At 36.1% G+C, this 24,363-nt stretch overlaps 1 protein-coding gene across 1 annotated transcript in view; it reads left to right on the top strand.

Moving 5' to 3' along the window:
* HCN1 (hyperpolarization activated cyclic nucleotide gated potassium channel 1) overlaps positions 1-24,363 on the top strand; it is a gene marked incomplete at both ends in the record, with an annotated part of 391,087 nt that overhangs the window by 255,806 nt on the left and 110,918 nt on the right. The window contains one exon of the mRNA XM_082623177.1: positions 16,731-16,949. Within this exon, the coding sequence (XP_082479303.1) occupies positions 16,731-16,949 (219 nt within the window). The remainder of the gene's footprint in view (positions 1-16,730; positions 16,950-24,363) is intronic.

Consider the following 24,363-nt stretch of genomic DNA (forward strand, 5'->3'; position numbering starts at 1 on the left):
ACGTAAAGAACAACTCCTTCTGAGTCTAGTAAATGGCATCAGAACTGCTGTGATGCTTTCAGGTTTATATATTGATAGGATAACAAAGGTCAATTGCTTATGAAGGTTTGTTTTCTGGAGCTTCTTTCCTTTTCAAATGGTCCACTTTATTAATATCCAGAATACACAGCAAGGCTCAGTTGTTTTTCTTAAACTTTGGGGACAACATTTTGGTCTCTTAGATATGAGAATTCTGTTTCTAGTATAGCCTAAATCCCTTGTGTTCTGTGTTCATAGGTCTATTTTCGATCAAGAGAGAATATACCATGAACCTACTTTATGAAGATTTAATATAAGGGGTAGATCATTGCCTTTGAAAATGCCTTAGTTCACTATTGAATTTGTCTTTAGAAATGTTTTAGTGAATTCTGAAATAAATTTTTTTGATAATGTTATCAAGATCACTACTTTAACCCAGTTTTTCTTTCTCTTCTTATTCCTGTGATTGTATTACCATTCTAAATGCTAAGTATTTTTCACCTTTTTTTCTACCTCTGAAAGTTCTCTATCTAAACTTGGTAGAAATATCCATCCATTGTTTTTGTGCAATTTACTCCTGCGTAATGTAGCTAACAAAATATGGAGAAAAATACATAATTAGAACCAAATCTGAATGTCTTCACATTGGCATGTACAATTGAGATCCTCAGGCAGCCATGTCATTGTTACTGTGTAGTGTTGACTAATAATAATAATAACAGTAATACTATCATTTATACTTTCATGACACCTATTGGTTTACAAAGAATGTCAATACATTTTACCTCTTCTCATAAAGCTGCCCTATATCTCAACAGTGTTAATGTCAGGGAATTTTTTTTTTTTTTTTTTTGCGGTACGCGGGCCTCTCACTGCTGTGGCCTCTCCCGTTGTGGAGCACAGGCTCCGGACGCACAGGCTCAGCGGCCATGGCTCACAGGCCCAGCCGCTCTGTGGCATGTGGGATCTTCCCGATCTGGGGCACGAACCCACGTCCCCTGCATCGGCAGGCGGACTCTCAACCACTGCGCCACCAGGGAAGCCCTGTCAGGGAAATTTATAAAAATAATTAAAATTAAAATTTTTTAATTTTTTCTTTCCGACTTCTATTGATACTCACCTTACCCCATTGCTCAGATTTCACTTTTATTGTAAATGATGCTCTGGGATTTACTCTTTTGGGTGTTATTCATTTTCTACTCTAAGTTTCTATAATCCTTCTATTATTTATATGGAGACATATATATTTGACTTTTTATCCTTTGCCAACCTTCAAGGGTGACTCTCCACTAACCCAGCATGCCACCTCACTCTAACAGAACAGAGGATAAAAAGAATAGTTTGAACCACTCCATTCTAACCACATAATATATTTCCAATGATAGCCAAAGGCAAACCATGGACCATTCCAAAGCAACAGCAATCTGCTTGCACCTCATCACATATACCTGATATACATTGACTCCAATCCTATCTCTTTTCAGTTGAAAGGTCCTATTTCTGACATTTGCTTTCAATTTTATGGCATTCATGCCTTGTCATTCCCTAAAGAACTCATCTTGGGATGCTCCTCATGCCTTCTCTGCTTGGTGCTATCCAATACACATCCAGTTCCAGTGTCTTGAGAGTCAACCCTGAACCCTACTGGGGCCAGCCAAGGAACCTGCAGGCCACAGCAGAAGGATATACTGACTTTAGGTAATGTACAAGCATTTAAATCATGACCTTCCAGAGAACGTCATTGATTTTACTTTCTTACCTAAAACAGAGAAACTCAAGGTAATTTCTAGCATCTTTGAAGAAGATATGGGAGAGATTTTTGAGTAGGCCATTCATTGTCTTGTTTCTCTGATTGGAGAATTTGGTACTCTTCTTACAAACCTCATCTGCAATGTGATAGAAGTTGGTTCCACTGTGGTTTTCTGCTGCTTCAGTCTCCACTGTCTGGAAAATCGAGTGTCACACTGCTACCAGGGACAGCACATAGGTTGTACACTATGCTACACATTTTCTAGGCAAGACTTGGGTACACATACACATATACCCACACTGAAATACACACAGATGATTTTGTTAACCTGTGTCACTAGGGTCCAAAGAATTTGAAGATGAAAGACTATTTACTTATTGGAACAGATTAATCATTCTGAACTAGCTTGGGAAAATTTGGCATGAGTCATGGAAGCAATGCACAAGAGAAATCATTAAGCTTTGAATGTTTACTTCTTTCTTCTGAACAGTCCCTGTTGACTGAGAAATGCATGCTGTTAACTGTTAAGGCATTCTCTAGCTTTGCCAGTAAGCCATGGCATTGCTTCCTTCCGCGTCAGAGGAAGTTAAGGAAGGCATATATGTGACCTATCTGACTGTGTTCTTTAAAGTCAGTCTGCCAGTTTGTGGCAAATTTGACATTTTGCCTGATTAAGATGTTATAGATCAGTCTTCTACAGAAATTGCACTAAGTCATGCCCCACACCCAAAGTGGTTAGAATTGTGGGCTGTGTTGGTATTAGGTAATATTAGACTTGAAAACAAGTAAGAATTCTACCAGAGGATTTAGGGACATTTCATTTCTGGTAGCATTTGCCTTTTTATTATGATATTTTTTATCATGCAGAAATAGACTAAAACCTGCTTCTTTCCTAAAACTAAGATAACCTTAGTTTTCTTCTCCATGCTGTAAGAAAATAGCTAGAATGTGCTCATTAGCAGAATTTCAAAGGAATCTACTGAAGTTCAGTGGGAACTTAATTCACATTAATATTTTCTTTGGATAGTAATGCCATGGTTGAATATGGGACAATTGTCCATGTATTTTTGTTCTGATTTAGAGAATTGAAAGGAGCTCATCAGAGATGGGACTTATGTCTGGATCACCATTTTCCTAGTCTTGTAAGCTGATAGAACCAAAAGCTGGAAGAAAAAGAAGGGGAAAATAAAACAGATCATTTCAGATTCTTTTCTTTCTGTTTTATAGTTTGTTTGCTTACAGATTTCCAAGTCAGTCTGTATCTGAATTCAGGGATATGGCTGAAAGAAGATAGTCTGAGCACTGAAAACAAGAAATTCTTCTCTCTCTCTCTCTCCTTTCCTCCCTCTGTCTTTCTAATATATATAGACACACACACACACACACACACACACACATACTCACACTCAAATGTGATGTGAGTGGAGAATTGATTTATCACAAACAACTAAGACTAGCATTTAAGCTCTGTAGTACTAGTAAAAAGTGTTTTTGGTTTGATTCTATTGATCAAGAAATATGTTTTGCTTTTCTTAAGTAAAATATTTGAATTTGAATTTTATGTGAAGTTGTAGGTGACATCAAGGAGTCCACACATTATAAGACTTACATTTGTGGGCTTCCCTGGTGGCGCAGTGGTTGACAGTCCACCTGCCGATGCGGGGGACACGGGTTCATGCCCCGGTCCGGGAGGATCCCACGTGCCGCGGAGCAGCTGGGCCCGTGAGCCATGGCCACTGAGCCTGTGCATCCGGAGCCTGTGCTCCGCAACGGGAGAGGCCACAGCAGTGGGAGGCCTGCGTACCGCAAAACAAACAAACAAACAAACAAACAAAAAAAAAACCTTACATTTCTATAAGGCTTATGTGGATTTAGAAGTCAAAGCAGAATATTCTCTCAGATCAGTAGCTCTGACACAGAAGCCTTGCATGCTAAGAAAACACTGAATACAAGTCGTAGAATAAGAACTTTAAGTTGTGGGTTAGGCTCTAAAAATAACTCTAAGTGCCCAATACTTTCTGCCTTTCGCACAGCCTTACACAGTGGAGGATTTCCTAGGCTTATTTTATTAGATTGAGTAATCAATACACCAAGTTCTAGCGTTACTTGTAATTGAAGGCTTTGTCTGCAATTTAAAGTCATGCCTTTAGAATTAAATAACATGTACAGTTGCTGATCTGTGTAGCTACTACTTTGCTATGAATAAGAAGATGAATTTTAAAAGTATTTTTCTGAAGTAACACAATAATTTTAACCGGTGGCATTTATCTCTCAAACTTGTGATTGAAATAACTTGAGCATAGGGGAATGGTTTTCTATATAATTTAATTAACCAGTGATCTAATAAAAGTATATTTCCCGGGCCTCCCTGGTGGCGCAGTGGTTGAGAGTCCGCCTGCCGATGCAGGGGATACGGGTTCGTGCCCCGGTCTGGGAGGATCCCATATGCCGCGGAGTGGCTGGGCCCGTGAGCCGTGGCCGCTGGGCCTGTGCGTCCGGAGCCTGTGCTCCGCAACGGGAGAGGCCACAACAGTGAGAGGCCCGCATACCGCAAAAAGAAAAAAAAAAAAAAAAAAGTATATTTCCCTGAAGTAGATAACTCAAGGGCAAGATAAGTTATAAGTTATCAAGTAGATAACTCAATACAGGTTATAGTGGATGGCCTCATCATTTTACCCAGATATACTGTGATAACAATTTGAATTGTAACTATCACTTTCAGAATGGAGACAGTTTAACCAGACCATGGTTGATTTTATTTTCTTCTTGAGTACAGGACAGCAATTATTAAGCTATAGCTTAAAATGCAGTGTATCTGCAATGAGCCAATGGAGAGCTACTGCTTCTTACCGTGAGACCATGGGCAAGATAAACTCTGAACTTCATCCTGATCAGTAAAAGGAAGACAATGAAGGCTGTTCTAGCTACCATAAGGCTGCTGTGCTAATCACCAAGACAAATTAAATTCATATTATAAGAGATCTGTATAAACTGAACCCAGTGTTTTTGTTGTTGCTGCTGCTGGTGTTATGGTCATTAATGCCATTATGCAACTGCAGTGGAAGTGACATTTGCAAGCATGTAGAGACATGAGAGCTTCCTTTTGTTTTTCAATTACTAGACAAATCAGGTGAGACCTTAGATATATTGTTCCTTGCATATTAGATTAAAATAAAGTTGGGTAGTCTGAATATTTTCATTTATGTAACTATCTGTTTATTTACTTATATGTTTCTGCATTTTCATCTTATCATCATGGAGGTTCTGAAACTCAGTCTGCTCATAGGGGATAGACTAAATTTTTGCCCAGATCTCATAAAGGCAGTCTACCATAAAACAAATATGTTTAATGTGTCAAAGCTTTAGTTTTATTTCATTGCCCCTTCTTACCAATGGTAGTGGACTCCCTGTCCCAGTAGCAAATCCAGATATAAAAAGGAAAAGCAGAGAAGTTTATTTACCATACCATCAAAATTACGTGGATTTGTTAAATGGTAAGAGCAAATTCAACCATCATTAAGATGGGATTTCAGAATCTGTAATAAGTGAGAGACTGACTTTTGGGATAATGGAAAAGCTCTTTTTTAACCTCAACATAAGTAACCAGTTACTAAGTAAGCTTCTTGTCAGCTTACACATTTCTTTTCTCTATGGTCTAAATTTTTTTATATTTTAGTTATGCTTGCCTCTGAACATTATATTTTAATAAAATTCTTCATGACTTTGTAAAAAGGTTAGAATTGTACCTAGCAGTAGAAAGTGCTATAAACATGCTTGTTAAATTAAAACACACATATGTACACAAGCTATTAATACATTTAGATCCTCATTTATAGGACTATGTTATGTGGAAAACACATAAACATCTAATTAGGTATCCACCCTTTCATATACAGCCACTTTTTGTGTCAGCCTTTTGTATAAAGCCTCTCATTTAACCTGCATAAAAAGTACAAATTTTTTCTACATTCCACCATCTGTCATACACATTGACATATATGCAAATTATCTAGGAAGAAAACCTAATTCCTTGTTTTTATATGGTAACATAAGCATTTACATATACAAAAAATTGCATATTTAATAAATTTTATGATCTAATAATTAACAATAACCACCCAAGGGTTATGCTCAGGCTGAAAAAATGTTCTTAACTTCCTGCTTCTTTTATGTCTCAGGTGGCTACTTTCTTTATTAAGAGCAGAAGTTTGAGCCTAGCAAAAAGATTATGGTTTTTTGTTGCATTTTAATTTCACTTTAATTTTAGTTGTTTTTACTCTAGTAAGATGCTAAAACCTCTAATTAGCAAGTTAAACAACTTGAGAATGCCATCAAAAGAGATGTTCTACTAATTTGAAGATAATCAGGGCAGAGCTGCTTTGATACAACCCATACAACTAATTTAAAGTGCATATTAAACAATAGCACTTAGAAAATATGCATATGCATCAATTGCATATTTTACTTCAGCCAGGTGTTGAATGACAGCTCATAGCATCAGTTAGTGCTTCACATTGAACTTGCCTCCTGGTGTCACCTGCACCTCCAGTTCTCTGGAGGATTAAGTCTCAGATAAGGATTTCCTTCCAGAAGACTCCTTCCTATTAGATACCAGGATAGTTTGCTCCATTCCTGGCTGTGGGGATAGGAGGAAAGGAGGAGAGCCCTTTGAGAGTTCTTGGCCAATAGGAAAAAATAAAAGTGAAATACAACCATATGACCAAGCCATCTTTATTGACCTCAGACAGTCCAGGGAATTTTCCCTCAGAGGTCTTCTCTGATGAAAACCTGAGATAATTTTTCCTCTAAATTCCCTTAGTGTAGTAGAGGTTTCCTTTCACTGGTTGCAATGAAAATATGTACATACTTAAAGAATTTCTGTACTATGGATATGTTCTTAAAATGCCTGAAGATCCTGCATTATAATTATCATGACTGTTACTCATATAAATGGTTATGAAATACATGGCTATGATCTTTGAAATAGAGAGGATTATACTGTGGTTCAGACAGACCTGTGATTGCATTCCAGCTCTGCCACGTACAGGTGTGTGACTTTGAGCAAGTTTCTTAATTTTTCCAAGCTTTGCATTCCCTCCCTGTAATAACAACATCAGGTTTCAAGAATGTTGTAAGGAGAAATGAGATGATGCAATAGTACTTTGCAAGGAATTAAGTGCTTAGCATCGCTATCTTTCATTGTTCCCTTATATTTATGCATATATAATATATTTACCAATATTTATACATAGGAAAATAGGTAAAATACAATTCCTTATATTAACTTGTACAAACAAGCAAAGAGGTATCGCATGAAAATATTTTTCTTGAAATGCTAATTATAATCGAAAAATCACACTTAAAATCTTGAAATTATGCCTGATTTAGGACCTTTCTATAAGTATTAAGGAACACTTAGCACAAAAGTTTGAGTTAATAGAAACTCCACATTTAAAAATAATTTATTGATTTGTTTAATTTTTATTTTAAAATAATGCACCAACATTAAAAGAAATGTGAGGGAAAATATCCATGATCTCAAGTATCATTAAATTTTAATTTATAAATCTACTTAGTGCAAATTTTGTATTTTATCACCATTATTGAAACAGGAGAGAGCACACTTAGAACTCAGAGGATTAATTGACCAGGGAACATGTCTAGAACAAGCTCTTAAAATGACTTAGCACATCATTCTTTTTGCAGTATCAGCAATTTATTATTCAGTAGCTTTATATTTTATTGCTAAAAACTGTTAAACCCTCCTATAATGCAAAAGCATTGATGTCAGAGGTGGAAATGTTTGTAAGCAGATCATAACACTACAAATAAGAAAAATAAATTTCTCCCACTGAAAAAATACATGTAACCATGTCATTGCCAAAAATCATGGCTTTTAAATTAGTTGGAGATATTGCTATCAAGAATACAAATATATATCCCAAGAATTCAAGAGCTTCTATCATGTGAATGGAAGAGAAATAACTCACTGCTTCCTAATACGTTTAAAAATATAGTGCTAATGTTACGTAACAAGGTTGATAAGTCACGGAATCAGTATAAGACGGTGTTGGTAGGGTCTCTTTCTTCTTGTGCACTTGAGAGTTAATATTCGCTTTGCACAGCACTATGCTATATGGGAAATGCTGCATTATATATATATATTATATATATATAATATATAATATATATATATTATATATATATTATATATATATATTATATATATATACATTTTTTAAGACATGTTATTTCTTTAGGCTCTCTCCATTTTGACCTTACACCCAACATTGCTGGCAGTCTTTACCACAAGTCTCCTTAGAAATGGCATGCACAATATTCCTACTGAATAATTCATTTAGCATGCGCTCATTGAGTTGATTCCTACTTGTCTTCCTAGTGACATTATCACTTAATATGATCTGTAACAAAAAGTTACTATGTTTCATTCAATTAAGATAGGGACCTCTTCAAGAATGTTGTTTAAATGTTTCGGTTTGTAATAAATATATGAATCCAATAATTCTAGGGGATGTATTTCAAGGAACAAAAATATTTTAATTCGTACTTAAAAAACTGGGATAATTCTATTTCAATTACTAATCAGTATAAAGTTTGCTCCCAAAGTCTGTTGATGGTTATCATTCTTCAGCACTGTGAAATTGATGGAGAACAACTGTTTACTGCCCTGATTCTGTTCTTTTATATACAGATAAAATAAAATCATGGCATATTCAAGTGAACACAGTAACTTTGGAATTGGCGACCCGTTTTACTGACACTTCTTATGACTTCAGGCAGATTATGTTGTGCTGTATTCCTTGTCTTGAGGACTCTTTAATGTAACTTTCAGTCTGATTGGCATTGCTCTAGTTGATATAAGTAGTAAGTGTATTCAGTGACTGAAGAAGTAAATTGAACATACTGATGGAAATTTGGTAACTTAGCACAGCCAAGCTCATTCTCCACCTGGATTTCTAGTTCCATGACTTCGTTATCTCTCTGATTTTTAATAATTTAGCAATTGATGTGGGATTTTTTGAGTCTCTAAATTCGATGTGTCAGATTTTGTTAAGATTTTACCTGCTTAACATATTCATATTTGCTTTCAAGAGATGAAGAGTTATCTCGGGTATTCAACAATGGAATATTTTGGCCTCCTAACTTAACAGAATTTTAGTTCATGTGATAGATGATGAACTGGACAACTTTTGTTGCCATGGTGGGTTACTAAGCGGCTTAGTTTGACTTTGAATGTCCTATGTCAGGAGATCTAGGACACTCTAGAAGAAACTTTTCTTTTCTTTTCTTTTGCCATAGCCCTTAACCCTGTCCCAAATTTAGTAGCACTACAAATCAGGGTGTCAAAATAAATGCCTAGAAAGGATTTTAAGTAAACCCAGGGAAAGCTCAAAATATAATTTTTCTATGTGAAAGTTCCCTGATGGAATAATCAAGTGATCTTATATATATATTTTCATTTAACTTGGCTCAGTACGTTTTCCTCAAAAAAAAAAAAATAATCAATTTCAATGATGCCTCAGCGAAGTGATGAATTAAATGAGTGAACATTCTGAATAATAAAATATTAATCTATAAGGAGCAATTTGTTGGTAAATCATTACCTAAAATAAAAACAAGATAAGCCCTAATTAAATCAGAGCTCACAGGTACTTTATTTGTTTACTTTCAATAGGATTCAAATTATATGTAAGTTGGTAATATTTGGATTGTAAAGCACTATTAGTATACAGTCTCCTATTCATGGTATTATTGATATACACTAAAATATGATAGGATCATTTTTAAAAGATGAAAAGAGAACAGCTACATAATAAAATAAATAGGACATATTGGGAATAGAAACCTTCCTGGATTTTTCACAAAACCCTCTAAGAGTCTATCTTTCCTTTCTTTATGTCTGCTCTTTGCCTTATTTTAATTTACTATGTTAAATAAGGTTGAAATGTGAAATTTGGGCTGGTCAGTTAGTCTTTCACCCTCAATATTTTGCCTGAAATTATAAATATAATAGGTTTGTAAAGTTGAGATAAGTATCATACAGTGGTTAATAATATGGTCTCTAGAGCCCGACTGCCTGGGTTAAAAAAAAAAACTGAATATTCCACTTACAAACCTGTAACCCTGGGCAAGTCACTGTGTTCTCTGCCTCAATGTCAACATTTATCAAGTGATGATAAGAATTGTGTGATGATAAGACTATTCTGGCTTAATATAATAATTGGTGCTTTGAACAATTTAGAGTCATGCATGTTGTTTTTGTCATTCTGTTTTTCAAGAATACGCTGTATGTGTGTTTTTATCACGGTCAGTCTAAATTTCCCGCTCACATCTTTTGTTGCTAGGACTGTAATGGTGGGTGGGGATGGTGGGGAGAGTAGGAGGGGATAAAAGACGATGGAGGTAATGGTATAAAATACCATTCCTCCACTTGGGATCCTTTCAACGACAGCCTCATAATCATGGTTGCCACCTAAATACTCACATACCACTGTGAGGGCTGGGTTGGCTCTTGTACACACAATGTAGAGGAAATTCAGCATCTGAAGAGAATGATACTGGTCTCATGAGATAACAGAAAAGATCCCTCTACCTAATCACTCTCCCCCATAGGAAAAGCCTGTATTGCATGAATCTTTCTATTTTTTTCATAACCCCCTAAGGTATTGTACTATCCTCTTTCTTTTACCATTTCACAAAAACCTGATATACTAAATTCTATAGGTCTTACCTCCTCAAGATTATCTCTTGTTGTTGTTTTATACTTTATAATTTTATGCTATTTTAGCTCTCATTTCACCTCCCTTAAACTTGTAATAGCTTTTAAACTGACTTCTGTATCTATTGTTAAGTCTACCGTCCACACTAGGATTTCTCAACCTCACCACTGTTGGCATTTTGGGCCAGATAATTCTTTGCTGTGGGAGAACTTTGCTGTGAATTGTAGGACATTTAGCAGCTTCACTAGCATCTACCCACTACATGTTTATAGTTCCTCCCCTAGTTGTAAAAACCAGAAATGTCTCTCTGTATTGCCACATGTCCCCTGGGCAGCAAAATTATCCTCAGTGGAGAACCACTGTGCATCAATGCTTCCTGATAAGTCTTCCTAAAGTATAGTTCAAATCATATCATGCCCTGTTGAAAAATTCAGAGGCTTCTCATATCATACTGAAAAAAATGTTCTCAACCCCTCAGATCTGGCCATCACAGGGTTTCCTAGTGTATTCCTTATTCTCTTACATATTGTCGCTATAATTTAGACTGGCTGATCCATGAAAAACTCTTCCAATAGATGATAGATAGATAGATAGATAGATAGATAGATAGATACATAGTTAGACGATGAATTTTCTGTGTTTGATGACTGTCCTCAACCAGAGTTTTCTCCCAAGTAACCTGTCACACATCCAGCATCATCTTTCCAGATTTTCTCCTGCTTAAAACATGGTCTTGCTCAAATTTCTTCACATAGTAACTTAGTTTAAACCCCTGTTGGAATTGAGAGGGGTATTTGATATATATATGCGTATATGTGTGTGTGTGTGTGTGTGTGTGTATACATATATATAGTCACTGTAATTTAAAACCATATGGTATCAGCATAGAAATAGTCTAACAGGTCAATGGAGAAAAATATTGAGCCCAGAAACAAATACCAATGATATACGTAGACAATACATAACAAAGGAGGCATTTTTCTGTCCATGGAGATCAGGTTGTTCATTAGTGTGCTGTCTCAAGAGAGAATCCTTTTAGAATGAAAGAAACTGTGAACTTCATTCCATATACCAATGGAAATCACTTAAGTAAAAGATGTAACTATAAGTAAATATAAAAATAACAATTTCAAGAAAAACATTTAGGACATATGAATAATCTCAGATTTAGGGAGTTTTTTAAAACAATACAGGAAATCCAGTAGCTGTCAAGGAAATTGCAATTTATTTTACTACATAAAATGACATGTTTGTATAGCAAAGAGTAAATAAGTCATAAATATTTAAATCACATAGTTAAAGAATGGATATCAAGTCTTCAAAGTATTACAGTATTACAAAATAACAAGGAGAAATAAGAATTTCATCAGAAATGAGGTCTAGTTGGTTAATAAGTATATGAACATCTTCTCAAATTCCCTAGTCAGGGAAATGCAAATAAGAGTAACAATGGGTAACTATTTCTCACTATAGAAAGTGATGCAGTATATCTTTTCCTGTTTTTGGAAAAGTTACAGTCTTTTGAAAAAGTCTGGTAATATATTTTAAAATCAAATTGAAAACTTTACCTTCTGACCCAATAATCATTTTCCTGGGAATCTGATTGATAGATGTAAGGGTTATATGTATTAGGTTGTTTACTACAGAATAGTTTGTAGTGGAAAAAAACTAGAAAACAATAGGCAAATGGATGAATTAACTATGGCATCAACAAGTTATATGAAGACTAGATTTTTGGAGGGATATTTCTGTGATAAAAGCAATGTGAAGAACAAAAATATATGATATAATCCATTTTTATAGGGAAAAAACCCAGAATCTCAGAATGTGTGTGTGTGTGCATGTAATTATATCAGCATGGGAAAAGGTACAGAGAAATCTATACTGATTTTTAGGTGGAGAGAAAGGGAGAGAAATATGGATAAAACGAGTAGAAAAGTTTTCCATGATTTGAAAGGATCATGAAGCATGTATGATATAAATTTTTTTTTTTTTTTTTTTTTTTTTGCGGTACGCGGGCCTCTCACTGTTGTGGCGTCTCCCGTTGCGGAGCACAGGCTCCGGACGCGCAGGCTCAGCGGCCATGGCTCACGGGCCCAGCCGCTCCGCGGCATGTGGGATCCTCCCGGACCGGGGCACGAACCCGCGTCCCCTGCATCAGCAGGCGGACTCTCAACCACTGCGCCACCAGGGAAGCCCTGATATAAATTTATTTTAACTCATTTAAGAGAGTATGCCTGCTGTGTGTGCTTAAGGAGATAAATGAAAATGAACATAAATACACATTCTTATTTAAAATAGTTTGGCTGCTATCTAACTGCATTATTTTGTGAAATAATACTCCAGCTCCACATGCTGCTTCCCCTCAAAACTAAACAATATGAACAGAATTAAAGTGCAATCTCCACTGGGCATCCCAGTGGACTTTTGAATGATTTGCATTATATCTAATTTCATCAACATGAACAACATGCTTTTTCTATACCCCTGTATAAAGGAAGGAAATCTTGCATTAGATTTAACATCATAATCAAAATTTACTTATTCACTTTCTTTTGACAATAATAAAAGTGTTGAGTGTCTCCACTGAATCATGTAGTTTAGACTCTAGAACATGATCAATGTGTCATGGCTGTGCCCTAATCTATGAGGAAATGCAGGCACGTGAGAAGATCATCATATATGGGATAGAAGTCACCATGACATGTGAATACCTGGAGTTCTCTAGGAGCCCCAAAGAGATTTAAAGCCAGAAAGAAATTAACCAAGCTTGTTTTCTTTCTATCCATTCTTTGAATGGATCATAGGGATAAAAGGTTTTTTGTTCATTTTATAGTATGGTTTGTAATGAATCCAATTTTAGTATTATCAGTATGTTATTGAGTTGGATTTCAAGAATTAAATATCATTTTAAATAACATATACATTCCAAATTTTTATAGAACACATTGCTTTTTAATTAAGTATTCCACTTCTTGTTCATGGAACATCTAGAATTTGGGGAACTTTAAGTGTATTCCTGAGAGTAATTATATATATATATATATATATATATATATATATATATATATATATATATATATAAACTCTGTTTATTCCCCAAAATTAAAACTGTGCATGCGTTCATTATACAATTTGCCTTGTATAATATAATATACAAATAATTTTCTTTCTTTAAAATTAAATTTTACTTTATAGTTCTCTCTCTCTGGATAGTTTACTGTGGCAGCATGCCTTTATTATATAAAAAAATAAATAAAAATTCACTTTAAGAACCTTAACTCTTTCAACTAAAAGAGACTAGTTAGTTTTCATTTGTCAGCAGCCATATGCTGTTCCAAAGTTTATGAGGTTGGGTTTTTAAACCTTATCATGTTCTATTTTAATCTATAAATTTGATTTTAGAAAGCCCTATTAAAACAATGAACAAAAATATCCATATAAGTTCAATATATTTCTTAAATTTATGATAATTTAAGAGTTAATTTGACAGAGGCAGGGATGGCTTCATGGGTATATGGTGTATGACCTGGCTGTTGCAAAGGGACCTACTTTGGGAAGGACCCTGTGCTTGGATTAAAGCTCTGCTACAGCCATCTTGAAATTCATAATAATGTTATCTTTGAATTTATGTTTTGTATGTGAAGTCCACTGGGACAACAAAGCATGAATATGAGCATCGGAGCTGCAAGGTGGCAGCTGTGCATACACAGGTCCAGGCCTGAGGGCACAGCAGGAAGCACAGAAGCCAAGCAATGGGCCAGGCAGCAAGGCACACATATGCAGGCCTCAGCAGTCTGGGATGCTATATGTCCCCAGTGTGGCCAAGCCGGAACTGGGCTCAGGTTAGCAGTGGCAAAGACAGCAGCAGTGTGACATAAGAGTGGCTTCACATGCCAGCAAGGATAGGAGCACAGTAAGGGCCACCTGCCTATCAGTCCCAGGAGCCCATCTCCAAAGAATCTACACAAATATTAAATCTCTTGCCTAAGTTCCAAGACAGAACCTGTGGAGCTCAAGCAATAAACTTTATCAATAAATTATTACAAAATAAAGGAGTTCACATGACCATTGAAATAAAGGTTATCAGGGAGTTATTAGAATTCTTGAGTTTGAAATGTCCAGATCTGAAAAATCCTGCAACATTGCAAAGCAAATATACACAAGCCTAGAAATACAGATTAAATTTACAGATCATCACATATAATGGAAAATAACACTATTTTCATATGAAATTTTAAATAAGCCAGTTATTAACAAGGAAGACAATTTTTAAATTAAATTTTCCTTGTAATTGAAAATACAGGAATAGAATACATAAACAGGCATTATGGATGATATAAAAATCATGAAACTACTTTTGGTTTCTTGTGCAACCTGGGCAAGTTATAGGAAATGTCAGAGGAAATATTAAAATATCATTGCATACATTTACATTTAACATTCAATTCAGTATAAAAGCAGTGTAAAGGTTCTTTGTTGTGATGGAATTGTTCTGTATCTTGACGGTGATGATGAATACAGGAAACTACACGTAATAAAATTGCATAAAACTAAATACACAAATGAGTACACATTTCATGAAATATGAATGACATCAGTGGATTGTATCCATGTTGTAACATTGCACTATAGTTTGCAAGATGTCACCATTCAGGGAAACTGATGAAGGGTACGTGAGATATTTCTCTATTATTTCTTACAATTTCCATGTTAATCTATAGTTATTTTAAAATAAAAACTGTAATTTAAAAAATCACAGTCAGTTTTGTGAATGTGATTTATATGAATTAAATAATTAAAAATTTTAATAATTAAAAATTATTCCATGAGAATTATCAGCTCCAGATGTACTAAAATTTATATATTAAAATAATTTATCAAAAATTTATCCTAATGTTGTCCCAGGCTATAAAATACTCTTAATAGTTCCAGTAACAGTTGCATCAACAGAAAGATCTTCCTCAAAATTAAAAATGTATCAGAAATTATTTGTGATCTTGCATTAGCCAAAAGCAACATGTCACTTTCAATTTTATCACTGAAGATGAAATTATTAATTGTATGAGTTTTGATGACCTAAGGAATGAATTTGTCAGAAAATTAAGCCAGAAAAATTGTATGATCAATCAAGATGTCACAGTAGTATAGTAGTATTACTTGTATTTTATATAATTATGACAGCAAAATTTCATTTTTTGAAATGTGTGAATTTGTGTTGTTACTCAACTAGCACTATTTTCCTAAGTTTTATAAGTAAGAAAATATTTTAAGAAAAAGTCTTTATATATTATTATCTTTAACAGTATCCTTTTTCCCTACATTTTGCACTAAAGGGCTTCAGATTTTTATTTTGCACTGAGTCTTATAAATTATGTACATCCTGGACTAGGGAGTTTGAGACAAATTGATCAAAAAAGTCCTTTAAATTTTATCAGACACTATATAAAACATATTGAACAGCTTATTTTTATAGAATTGAGCTTAAAATAAAGTTTTGAAATGACATCAGAAATTGCATCTAATAACTAATCTCTGAAGTCAGGTTTTTTTTTTCAGTGTCTGCCAAGATATTATATTGCTTATTTTATTCTATTTTATTTTATTATTTTATAGAAAGCCAACAAGATTCATCCATCAACACCCCTGACATTTGAATTTCAATAAACATTACTAATATTACTCAGAGAAGGCTTCAAGGAAGTCTTTTCATTTATCAGATCTGTATTTCCAAATTATGTTTATTTTCCATTTAAGACATATAGGACTAGGGAATACACAGGTATGCAATTTGGACTTTCAAAATCTAACATCATGGTTTTGATAAAAATTCCTATACTTAGGCCTATATGCTTCACATCTATCTGCAGCATTTCGCAGCTTGCAAATATATTGCTAGAGAATGACCAGATTTCCTGGAAACTTTAAAATGAGCTAATCAGCGTTCATTCATTATCCCAAAAGGAACGTTTAGTTTTTAAAATAACACATCAAAAACTGACTAGGATTGTGTATTATAACAGTAGACTATTTCTATTTCATTTTGCTGGGCAAGCGTTGAAAAACATCGTCATTTGATTAGCTACTGGGGAGAAGTACCTGTGTAAATGCTCCATTACAAGAATGTTATAATGCTTCTGTGTACGGGTCATACTTTTTCATGGTTTTTCTTCTGCTGTCCTAATGGTTCGGTCTACTTCCTCTTTTCTCTTCTGTTGCAGAATGACTCTTGGGGAAAGCAGTATTCATACGCACTCTTCAAAGCGATGAGTCACATGCTGTGCATCGGGTACGGAGCCCAGGCTCCAGTGAGCATGTCTGACCTCTGGATCACCATGCTGAGCATGATCGTGGGAGCCACCTGCTACGCCATGTTTGTTGGCCACGCCACAGCTCTAATCCAGTCTTTGGATTCTTCAAGGCGGCAATATCAAGAGAAGGTAATTTGTTGTATCTCTAATATGTTCAATCAGCTAGTTTGTAAACTTAATTGTGTTCGGATAACTAAACTATGCCCTCTATCAAAACTACAATGAGATAAAATGTTTAAAGGAGGAAAACAATATGTTTCCATATTTTGAAGTTTCTTCAAGGTGGTCCTCGTAGCATTTGTTTCCAATTTCTCTCTTAAATTATATATATATATATATATATATATATATTTTTTTTTTTTTTTGCGGTACGCGGGCCTCTCACTGCTGTGGCCTCTGCCATTGCAGAGCACAGGCTCCAGACGCGCAGGCTCAGTGGCCATGGCTCACGGGCCTAGCTTGCATGTGGGATCTTCCCAGACCGGGGCACGAACCCGTGTCCCCTGCATCGGCATGTGGACTCTCAACCACTGCGCCACCAGGGAAGCCCAATAATACATATTTTTTAAAAAATCTGAATTTTCATTCACAGAAAAAGATAGTTACCTGTTTCAAAATGTATGAAGCTAATTTAAGGTGTTATCATGGTTCATGTTCTATAATTTTTCAACAGTTAAGATAATATAAAGACTTCTCTTATACAGTTAGAAAAATATGTTGTTAGCTGATTAAATGCAGACAGGCAGCCATTGCACGTCTCTCTGTGCCTCTCTGCATGTTACAATCATAATTTATATTAAGTCCATATGCATAGCTGGACATACGTTGCCCTTGTAGCTAGATAAGTCACCACACACCCTCTTTAAAATGCATTATTAACAGCTGCTATCATACATTCACATGCACAATATGTTAATTAAAATGATTGGTGCTCTAAACTTTTCTCAAAAGAGAGACAAAAAGTAAATTTGTTCACTGATTTATTCATCGGATTTTTTTAATATGCTGAATTACTTTGGTTGGGACTAGACCTTGGGTAATCAGCCAGTACTTATATTCTTCACCAAATATCAGTAACTTTCTGACAGATAAGAATGTTTTATAACTGAAGGAAGACTTTCTAATGTGGGAGTTCTGTTGAACATGACAGAATATATAATATGCACCTTGCCAAAGAACATATCTGAAAGTAATGGTTAAAATAGTTCTAGAATATGTCTCTTGGTGAGTGATAACAGCTTAGACTCACAATTACTCACAAAACAGCCAAAGATCTTTCATTTGTGGCTTTATTTACAGAAGTTTTCAACACTTTAGTCACACATTAGGAAAAAAGGGAACCTAGATACTTTATTTCCCTTGAATTTAATTACACTGCCACCAACTATTACAGTGAACAAGCTGATGTTTTATTACTGAAGTAATGAAAAGATGAACCACCAAAATAGCTTCAAGGTTCATTTTAAAATAAAGCCTCCAATTAAACTGCAAAGAACAAAGCACACAGTAAGGGGAAAGAAACTTCATACAATGGTGATTTTGAGTAAAACTTATATGCTCAATAGAATTTGAGCTAAATTTATGGGGATTTGAGATAAGACTACATATATGTTTCTGTTACACTATTTCTTTTTCCCTTTCAGTGGGTATTGCTTTTCATAAAAATGCTCTTTCCCACTTCCTTTTTGCCTACATCATTGCTACATATTTTCTTAAAAATAAACAAATCTTGGACTTCCCTGGTGGTGCAATGGTTGAGAGTCTGCCTGCAGATGCAGGGGACACGGGTTTGTGCCCCGGTCTGGGAAGATCCCACATGCCGTGGAGCAGCTGGGCCCGTGAGCCATGGCCGCTGAGCCTGCGCGTCCAGAGCCTGTGCTCCGCAACGGGAGAGGCCGCAACAGTGAGAAGCCCATGTAATGCAAAAAACAAACAAACAAACAAACAAAAACCAAATCTTTAATTTCTAGGATTGAGTTGATTAGCATTGTATTGCCTATTAAGTCAATACACCATTTTAATGTTTTTAGACCTGCTCTATAAGCCACATTTAACTTGGCAACCCAATTTATTCAACTATGTAGTTGTAAACATTTACATGCAAATATGTTATGATGTTTTTCATAATTCAAGTCATCAAATTCTTGATCTTACAAGTGCTTAATAGAAGGCAAGGATACTGGGGTAACTTTTTGTTACTTTCTGACATTTGAAGCAATTTAGTCAGGAATAGCTGATTAAAGAAATATAATTTTTTTGGTCTCCAAACCAAGATCTGTCAAGAAGTTTGGTTCTAGAATACCGTTCCCATTTTCTACTCAGCATAATTTAGGTCTTAACGACATTGTGTTACTTTTTAAAATTTATACTTTTATGAACAATAAATGTCTTATTTTCAATTCAGTCTTATAGAATTGTTGTGCATAATGTATGATCGCCTTGCAGCTTCCTTTGTGATTTGGCCACTTTGGGTTTTTTTTTTAGGTAAAATACTCATAATACAGAATTCACCAGTAACTGTTTTAAAGTGTACAGTTCAATGGCGTTCAGTCCATTCATAATGTTGCGCAACCAGCACCACTATCTAGTTGTAAGACACTTTCATCCTTTAAGCATTAAGCAGTCACTCCCCATTTTCCCCTCCCCCATCCCAAGGCAACTACTAGTCTGCTTTCTTTCTATTGATTTCCCTATTCTGTATATTTCATATAAATACAATCATATAATATGTGACCTTTTAAAATATTTTTGAGGCTCATCCAGTTTGTATCATGTATCAGTGCTTCATTCCTTTTTACAGCTGATTAATGTTCCATTAATTGGTTAATCAATGTTTTGTTTGTCCATTTATAAGTTGATGGATTTTGAGTTGTTTCTACCTTTGGCTACTGTGAATAGTCCTACTGTTAACATTCGTGTACAAGTATTTATTTGAGTACCTATTTTCATTCCTTTAGGTGTATACCTAGGAGTGGAATTACTGGGTCATATAATAATTCTAGGTTTAACTTTTTGAGGAACTGATTATTTTTGTAGTTAGTATTTGTCTTTAGGTATTGGAACCATCTGCCATGGATGTCTGCAAAATTAATAGTGATACTACTTTCACTACCATGTATCCAGTAACATAGTTTTGATGCAAAAGAAGCGAGCTGTAACCAATAGCTATTATAGTAGCCTTTCACAATGTGTTGGTCTTCAACCACCTAATCTGGCTCCAGAATTCATTCCTCTCCATCACTTACCATATTCTTGGTCTCAGGTGAACATATTTTTAAGTCTAGTCTGCTACAAGTCACCTAGCCCACTGTTTTAGTTTGGAATCTCGGAGTCATTTAATTCTTCCTTCCCAGGGAACATCTCTTCAGTCTGGATCCCCCAAGTTTAAGCAGTTCTATCATGCCGAGAAGTAGAATAAGGTCCTCTGATTATGAGATCCTAATCTACACAATATACCAGTGCTGATAATCTGACAGGGTTATAGTCGATCATCCTCATTGTTATTATTTTCTCTCTTGACCAAAAAAATGTGTGATGATCTTTATATTGTCACATTGCAGGTTAAACTTGGACTTGAAGCACATTGTATGCTGCTCATTTCATGAGCTATCATATTTTGTATTCTTTTACATTTCAGACAGCTATATTTCCCCCTTCTCTTAGGTATAGACTTTATGGTGTAAAATGCATAGTACTTAAAATGTGCCTTCCCTGATGCTCTGCTCTGGATTACCAGCAGTCTGCATAGTTTCTGTTACTGGTTACTGAACAAGCTCAACTTTGAAATATCCAAACACAGTGGTTTTGTTTTGTTTTGTTATTTTAATCTCCAGTTACTGTTTTTATTTAGTGAGGTTCATCTTTCCTGGGCAAATTAAACCTTTCCGCATCCCCACCCAGGACTTTCTGGGGCTGGAAGAGCCAGGAGTGAGAAAGCTGGGCTGGCTCTGTAGGCTCACTTCTCTCTTCTATTATAAGCCTACTAGGAGCTGCTGTTATGTCTTCTCATCAAGGTGGAAGATAGCAGTGAGGAGGAAAGGGAAGGGAAGAGGCAGTCTGAATGCACCTGCTAGAGCTGTTAAACTAGTGTCCCTGGGTGGGTCTGGTAGATAATTAAAACTGGCACTTTCTTTGAGAGATCCTTTGGGCATTTTAGGTGAGCCCCACTGAGTCCCTCTCCTGCACTTCCCTAGAAGAGGCCCTGAGAATTTGGCAGTCATCTGCAGCCTATTTCTGCTGAAGGCTCCTTGCTCTGCCAGTGGGCTCTCTTGGACGGGACTGAAGATGCAATGCTGGCCCTCCTGTATCACTCAGGTCTGGTCCACAGAGAAGCCCTCATGCATCCCTCTCTTAGCCCATCTCTCAGCACTGCTGCCTCCTCCACCAAAGCACTGAGGAGCCTGTGTCTAGCCTTCTTCAATTCCTTGGCAGGAGTCAGGCCCCAGTGTCCACAGGCTATTTACATGTTTTCGGAGGTGATCAGACCCCAGACTCACGTCTCTCAACTAGCGAACTTACTTCAAAAATCCCCAAGTGATTTTCTTGAAGCTCCCCCGACAGGTCAAGTGTTAGAAGATAGCCTCCCCTATCCCAAAGCGGGCTGGGAAAGGGACTCAGAGAAGAGCAATCATTCTCTTCAAAGAAATCGGTTCCCTATCATTGTCAGGAAAATTCTCACTCTACTCTCTGACCTCTGTAGACCTCCAGAAGTCTTGATCCTTGGATCGTCGTTTACAATTGTAAACCAATGTAGGAGAGAGGAGCCTCAGAATATCTATCAGATATGCTGATATCTCAGATGAGCAGTTCAGTGAACATGAGGAAGGAAGAGTAATTCCTAGTCTAGCAGCTTTTTAGACCTTTTTTTTAAATCTCAGCTCTTCTCAAAGCCTCTTCCACAGATAATAGAAATAAATCATAAACATACACATATGTATACATATATACTACACAGTATATATATGGTTTATTGTTGAATTACATATATAATTGTTTCCTGGTCAACTAAGTTTGGAAATGTTGATTGAAATAATGAATTGAAAAGGTTTTTTGCTGTAATTTGTGTGCCCTGAGCATTGAACATTTTGTCTCTGCCCTCTATGCCAAACCCCCATGTATTTTTTCTTTTTTTTTTTTTTTTTTTGCGGTATGCGGGCCTCTCACTCTTGTGGCCTCTCCCGTTGCGGAGCACAGGCTCCGGACGCGCAGGCTCAGCGGCCACGGCTCACGGGCCCAGCCGCTCTGCAGCATGTGGGATCTTCCCAGATCGGGGCACGAACCCGTGTCCCCTGCATTGGCAGGTGGACTCTCAACCACTGCACCACCAGGGAAGCCCACTGAGCACATTCTTAGTGAAAAGAGGTGGCTCTAAAATCAATGTACATTCAGCAAAATGTTTCATGGGTTTTCTTCATTATTAGTAAATGCCTGCTTCCTTCCTTTACAAATGAGTATACCATCAGCAAAACTCTCACATCATTCCTTAATTAATTGGAAAGATCTCCAATTCGGCTATACTATATACTTTTGCTTCCCAGGAACTGAATTTTACATACTCTGGTATGTTAAACTGGTAGTACTGCCAAACATTCTCAAGCCAGGGCAACCCTCAGACTGGGAATATCTGCAAGATTTCCTCATAGAAAAATAGCAGTGCCATAACCCTTGGGTTAGCTTCATGTGGCCACTTGAGCTGCTAACAAATTGGGCTCCTGGCAGAATAATACACGTGATCAGCTGGGAAAAGTGTTAGTACATTAACTAAGTACTGTTATAGAGATAGGTACAAGTAAATGTCGGGAGCTTGAGGCTGTTAATTTAACCAAGGAGAAAAACAGAATTTTGCCTATTGTAAATCTCTTATACTAATGATTTTCAATCTTTGTATTTTAATATATCCCAGTGGTATCCCTTTCACTTGGTGATACTTTCCGTACCAAAACTCAGTGGTATATGCAGAAATTTCCTGCTTCTTTGTTGTGGGTATTCATGGTTTCAGGACTGTATGAGTTGCTAAAGATTTGTCCTCACCAATCCTTCTTTAGTTCTTTGCAGTTTACATTTATCATTGACAGCACATCTGATACCTGTTTCTAATGGCTCTAAAGTAGAGTTTTATTTTCTACTGTTTTTTTTATTGGTTGATGTATGGATATAATTTTTTAGAAATGTTTGAATTTTCATTTGAATGTCCTCCTTGAAGTTATTTTTCAAGTGTTTTGCTGTATTGTATTTGTGTCCTTTATATGTCATAAGACATAAATACACTATTAAGCACTTTTACAGGGCAAAAGCTTGTCACCAGGGATCCACTAATCTGACAAGAACCCACAATGGACAAGAATCACTGCATGTACTTGGATTTGTTTAGTTAGATCACTGGGATCCATTGGAAATGGGCCTTGAAGAATGTAGAGGAAATCAACAGGCAGAGATGATCACCACTGGAGAAATGTCCCAGAAAAGAGCCCTAATTGTGAGAAGATTCTTGGCTGACAGGAACAAAATGTGCAAAGGCCCAGAGGTGGCTATGTGTGGGGAATATTGAATTGTTTAGTTTGAATGAAGTGAAAACTACCTTGCTGGGCAAAGTGGGAAATTAGTTCAGGTTATGGTCCACCTAAGAATAGTTTTCAATGCTGGAGTGATGAGACTGTGCATTGGGAAAAGGATAAACCTTGCAAAATTTTAGCAATGGGAGGTAGTCATTGAAATTGTCTTTTAAGAAAGTAAATCACAGTCGTGCATGAAATATGGTGTACTCCTAACCTAGATTGTAAGGGTCCAAAAGCAAATAGATCACTTCATAAATGCTTACTGATAGAATCATTAGCACAAATATATTAACAGAACAAGAATGCCAGCCTTTTAAGTAGATAGGGACACTCTGATCAATAAAACTGCTGGAAACAACAGTCTTTTATAAAGAAGTAGGATCCGAATAGTCTTTGGAGTTAAGATGTCATGTGAGTTGAGTCTCAAGTAATCCACTTTTTATCCATTTGATGCGTATTTATTGAATGTTTACTATGTGTCAGGACTGGTACAGGATGCTACGCATACAAAGTGAGCAAACAGATATGGTACCCTCTCTCATGATGATTCTTGTAGTACAGTAGGGGTGAGGGAGGGGCATGACACAGTAACAAGGTTCACAGAAAGCAATAATTTATAAAAATTTTGAAGTGCTAAGAAGGGAAATGTAAAGGTCTGCTAAGAGATTTTTAGTCTTTGACTTGATTCATATGGGAAGTGGTGGGAGAGGGAGAGAAGAAAAATTAATATTTAGGAAGAGACCTGAAGGATGAATAGAGGTAAGATAGTGAAGTAAACAGCATGGGAAAAAGCACTGAGTGTGAAAAAGCTTGCCGTGATTCAGGAACAGACAGAAGGAAACTGTGACTAGAGCACAGAGATAAGTGAAATGGCTCTGGATGAGACTGGAGAGACTGACATGGGTCAGGGTGGATGGCACCTCACAGGCCTACTTAACCATGTTGTATTTTAGCCTAAAAGCTGTGAGAGTCTAGTAAGAATTTGAAGC

Source organism: Mesoplodon mirus (genome assembly GCF_964341445.2).
Source record: "Mesoplodon mirus genome assembly, chromosome: 5".
In the NCBI taxonomy this organism is placed as follows: Eukaryota; Metazoa; Chordata; class Mammalia; order Artiodactyla; family Ziphiidae; genus Mesoplodon; species Mesoplodon mirus.